At 31.2% G+C, this 4,473-nt stretch overlaps 1 protein-coding gene across 5 annotated transcripts; it reads right to left on the bottom strand.

Annotated features, from left to right (window-relative positions):
- Positions 1 to 314: 314 nt before the first annotated feature.
- Cyt-b5 (Cytochrome b5) lies at positions 315 to 3,793 on the bottom strand. 5 transcript variants are annotated; one of them, XM_083106946.1, is made up of 5 exons: positions 3,628 to 3,793; positions 3,262 to 3,558; positions 2,905 to 3,033; positions 2,757 to 2,827; positions 315 to 597 (listed from the first exon to the last, which is right to left on the bottom strand). In XM_083106946.1, the coding sequence occupies exons 2-5, from the start codon at positions 3,412 to 3,414 to the stop codon at positions 315 to 317; spliced, it is 636 nt and encodes a 211-aa protein (XP_082963072.1). In that variant the 5' UTR covers positions 3,415 to 3,558; positions 3,628 to 3,793. The 5 variants fall into 5 exon arrangements, with proteins under 5 accessions (XP_082963072.1, XP_082963073.1, XP_082963075.1 ...); XM_083106947.1 differs by having other exon boundaries at positions 3,262 to 3,549; XM_083106949.1 differs by lacking the exon at positions 315 to 597 and adding an exon at positions 1,165 to 1,504 and having other exon boundaries at positions 3,628 to 3,784.
- Between the last annotated feature and the right edge of the window lie 680 nt (positions 3,794 to 4,473).

Here is a 4,473-nt window from a genome sequence, read left to right as displayed (position 1 = left end):
CGCTTCGTCGTCCTCGTCCTTTACTCGCACTCCTTCGCCTTCCACCCTCGTCTCGACCTCTGTCCTTCCGGGACTGGTCCTTGTCGTTTCTCTTTATCGCGTTTTTATCTCGGTTTCTTAGTAGCGTTCGATGCTGGATTTATTGCTGGATGTTGCCGAAGAAGATCTCTAAGGATTCTTCTGCTCCCAATATCTATTTTCGCTTTTTTTCTTTAATAGATTATCGCCGATACCTCTGTCAAAGTATTACTCTCTACGACACACCTTCATCGAGCTCTCGCGCTTTACTGGGCGTTCGTCGGAGGTGAGGTCTATTAGAGCCACCGGGATAGTGGATGAAGCGAGAAGAACGCGGGGAGAAGGAGAATCGGCGCGACGCGACGCGCGCGTCGGAGAACTCGCTCGATATCGACGACAGGGCGACGCCACCGCGAATCCTTATTCCAATGTGGAAGCCTCCATCGGTTATCACGCGCTTCTTGCATGCAGGAGCAGGATGAGCCGAACCGGCATGCATTTACGACGGGATGTCGATGACACACGACTTGTATATAGTATCTCAGTCGCTTAATTTTAATCTTGCGTTTCGTTGAATTCCTATACATGTTCGAGTTCAAATAAATATTTATATATAATTTCTAATAGAGAATCTTAATTTACAAATTTTATATTTTTTATTTATACATGTGTGTAAATTTCTGTTTAAAAAAATATTTTAATAGGACTATTTAAAGGCAAGTTTATTTGCGTTTCTTTTGTATCGTACATTTCTTTAAAAGTAATGCAACTCAGAAGTTAATTCAAGTTTAAATTATTAAATTTGTCGACAATTTTCTCCATATATATATATATAATTATATAAAATTATTAAAAATTCATTTAAATATTTATTTCTTTATTTATAGTTTAAGTAAGACTATGATGCAATCAATGTATAAGAAATTATGAATATTATATATAATATTATATAATATATATTAATATATAATATTATATAATATATAATAATTATATATAAGTGTAGAATTTTTAACAATATTTAATTAATTATATAACTTGAATTGATTCGGTATATTATTGAGTCGATCATTTTCAAATAGATACAATAAAACGCAAATAAATTTACATTAAGTTTTTATATATAAATATATATATATTGCTTTCCACATATTATATGTATATATATAATTTTCGATTTGTATGCTACAACTTGCACGCGATATTATACCATTACAATTTGAGAACTATCACGTTTTATTGGTACATAAATTGATAGAAAAATAAGTAAATGTGATTATATAATTCATCGTATATATATACTTGTTATATAAAAGTATTATTTTTCAAATGTTGTCACTTGTTCCATTTATTGGTGATCTTCCTCAATTAAATTAAGTAATTTTTGCGAATAAGCATTATTTTCTTGTGTGCGTCTGTACCATTTTGTCACTCAAGGATTTAAGGACGAACGGGATTTACTTCTTTTTTTTTGAGGTCCTTCTTTCTAAGGAATTAAATTAGTATATTTCGTCAATTTTTGCAGGGAACAATGTCGCGTATAAACGCTACATGTTACATATGCATATATATACCAGTATGTGTGTATACGAATGTATACATATAAATATATAAATGCGCGTTATTTATATAATACATCGTGTTGGCCGATCTCTTTCTCTCTCAGTTTCAACTGCTAGGCCAGCAAATGCTATTTGGTTCATAGAAAACAATTATAATAAATGCGCGACATACATTCGGGTAAAATGTACAACAATTGATCATAGCGATCAATACTGATCGATATACATATGTATTAACAAGTAAATAACGTGAAGAAAGGGACCCGAGTTGTACGCCTTAATGGGTGCTGATAAAGTAGCGATAGACGAGGGTCGCGAATACCCCAAGAACGATCGGGATCAACCAGGACCGCCAAGAACTGCAATTGCCAATCACATCACGATGCAGCATGATTGACTATTTACACACATGTAGTATGACAATACTTAAAAAAAGAAACTCTCTCTTCATGAATTTAGACGGCATGAATACTTGATATTAATTATAGTTATATAGATGTGAAAATTATTAAACAGAAGTAAGCTATTTTATAAATAAAGAAAATTAAATTTTTGAAAAATAAGCAAAAATAAAGCTAAACAACGGTTTTACAAGTAATTGTAGAAAACAAAGCATATGCTGCATATTGATATTACAAATAAAGAATTAGCATTGGTAAAATTATTTGTATAAAGTATTTTTAGAATATGATTCTATTTATAGAGTTGTATCATTTTAATATTACGTAATACAAATTAAAATTTAGTAATTTATTAATAAGAAAAATGTAAAATTATCACATTTCTGCAAAATGTCAATTGGAGTAATTATCATTCTGACCAATACAAAAGTCTCCAAATTTAGATAAAATTTAAAATATTATATATTAATGATATCATAAAATATTATTTATTGTTTTCCTTTAAGAAGTTCTTTTAATCTTTTTTAACTTGTTTCTTTTAAGTTTCATACCATCTGTATAATAATAAAACTAAAGAAAATTAAATAGGATAGAGATAAATCATTTAGTTTAAAGAAAAATTTAGTACTTTTGAGGTAGAAGGAAAAAAGCAAAAATTGTCTGGTTATAGAAAATATAGCTATTTAGAAAAACTGAAATGTTAGAAGAGAGAATTATTAATGTTGAGAGAAGTTTTAAAACAAGATTTAATACATAAATAGAAGAAAGATCATACCTAGAATTATCTTCGTCATTAGCTCCAGACCAATCTCTCTCTTTTTTCCCATTATCTTGTTTCCTTTCTTCCTAAAATGCATTTAGATAATATTTTAGTAATAAAAATGAATAAGAAAAATAATCTTGAATATAAAATTTATTCTCACTTCTATTAATTCCCCAATTTTATATGATTCCATCATTTGTCTCGCATCAGTGGAATGCCCAATATCTTCAAACGGCTCAGTAGCATCGTTTCCACCTTGTTCCAAGAGTACTTCTTCACCTCCAGGGTGCTATACATTAACAAAAATAATTTAAATATAAATTGAAACTAATTTATAATAAAAGTAATATATACCAATCATATCTGCATTGGATTAAATATTAGATTTCCAATTAATTAAATTTAAAGAAGATAAATCAATATTTATATTCAAAATATCAATGAGACTCTAAGGTAAGAGTAATCAGTTGATATAATAAAGGATCTAGTTTATTATTTATAAGAAAAAGATTGCAACCTCATTAAGAAAAGAAGTGACATTGTAAACATTATTATGAATGATGATCCACGTATCCTTGTGATCGTTATGTTTTGCCACTTCTGCCCGGGTGAAAAGCTTCTTTGATGAAGTAGCTGAAGAAGTATCATCCTTAACGTCTTTAGTTGCCATTTCGTGGATTTTTTTTCACGGCTTCTGCGATTTTGTCTTGAATTTCCGTCGAGAATTCGACAGCTCGTCTTTCCTCGAAAATGACTCCTGGACTCCTCAGCTGACTCAGCACCTTTCTAGATTCGGTATCGCTTTCTGTCGGTTCTTAAACGGGTATACGCATTGACTTGATGAATAATAATAAATGTATTCAGAATAGATAGACCTTATCACCTCTCGGTCAACCTCTCTATTTTTGATCGATGGTCTGATAATTTTGTATTAACATCGGTTGTTATGTTCGCGCTGGCGGCATAATTCCAGGAAGAATGAATAGAGATTCTCACGAGAATTTTTGTGCGATTTCAAGCGATTATAAAGGACACCGCACTCTATGTTGAGAGCGACACAATCGTAGTTTAAGACTTGTTTACATGAGATACGTTTACTTTTAAAGCGTCGTCTACAATGGCCGTAGCATAAGGTTGTAAGGCCGTAGTCGTAAGAAATTGACCAATCCCAGTTGAAGTTCAGGAGAATAATCAACTGTGATTGGTCAATTTCTTACGACTACGGCCTTACAACTTTATGCTACGGCCATTGTAGACGATGCTTAAGACTGGGAGCACAAACTTTTGTATAAGCGCATAAACGTAAACACAAGAAAATAAATAAATAAATTTTTTTATGAACATGTCCATGGACCAATTAATTTTTTTATGCATATGTCTATGGACCAATCAATTTTTTTATGCATAGTGCATAAGCATATGCATAAGAAAATGTATTGTGGTCGATAAGCATATGTATAAGAAAAATAAATTAATCCATTTAAATTATCTTAACACAATTTTTATATTAATACAATTTTTTAAGACCTTATTACACTACAAATTATTGGTTCGGTTGCGATTAGGATTAAGGCGCATTCACACTCATCAAAATTCGCGCTAGTCGCAATTTCTACTTTTTGCCTATCTAGGCTGTGTTCCAAACAGCTTTACGTAAACGTAAAGACATGTCTACGATTTCTTCTGTGCGTTGACTGAAGTTTAATTTTACGTACGGAGTTAAATTTAC

The sequence above is a fragment of the Camponotus vicinus genome, unplaced genomic scaffold (genome assembly GCF_025532165.1).
Source record: "Camponotus vicinus isolate PSW18456_S1 unplaced genomic scaffold, iyCamVici1.0 SCAF_8, whole genome shotgun sequence".
NCBI lineage: Eukaryota > Metazoa > Arthropoda > Insecta > Hymenoptera > Formicidae > Camponotus > Camponotus vicinus.
This window is presented reverse-complemented; position numbering and strand designations above follow the sequence as displayed.

Bases quoted from the DNA above. Each gene is read 5' to 3' on its own strand.
- Cyt-b5 (XM_083106946.1), bottom strand. From the start codon at position 3,414: ATGGCAACTAAAGACGTTAAGGATGATACTTCTTCAGCTACTTCATCA. The intron at 3,034-3,261 runs GTTGCAATCTTT...GTTAATGTATAG, and splicing joins TCACTTCTTTTCTTAATGAG to CACCCTGGAGGTGAAGAAGT. The intron at 598-2,756 runs GTATGATCTTTC...GAACATGTATAG, and splicing joins AATGACGAAGATAATTCTAG to GAATTCAACGAAACGCAAGA.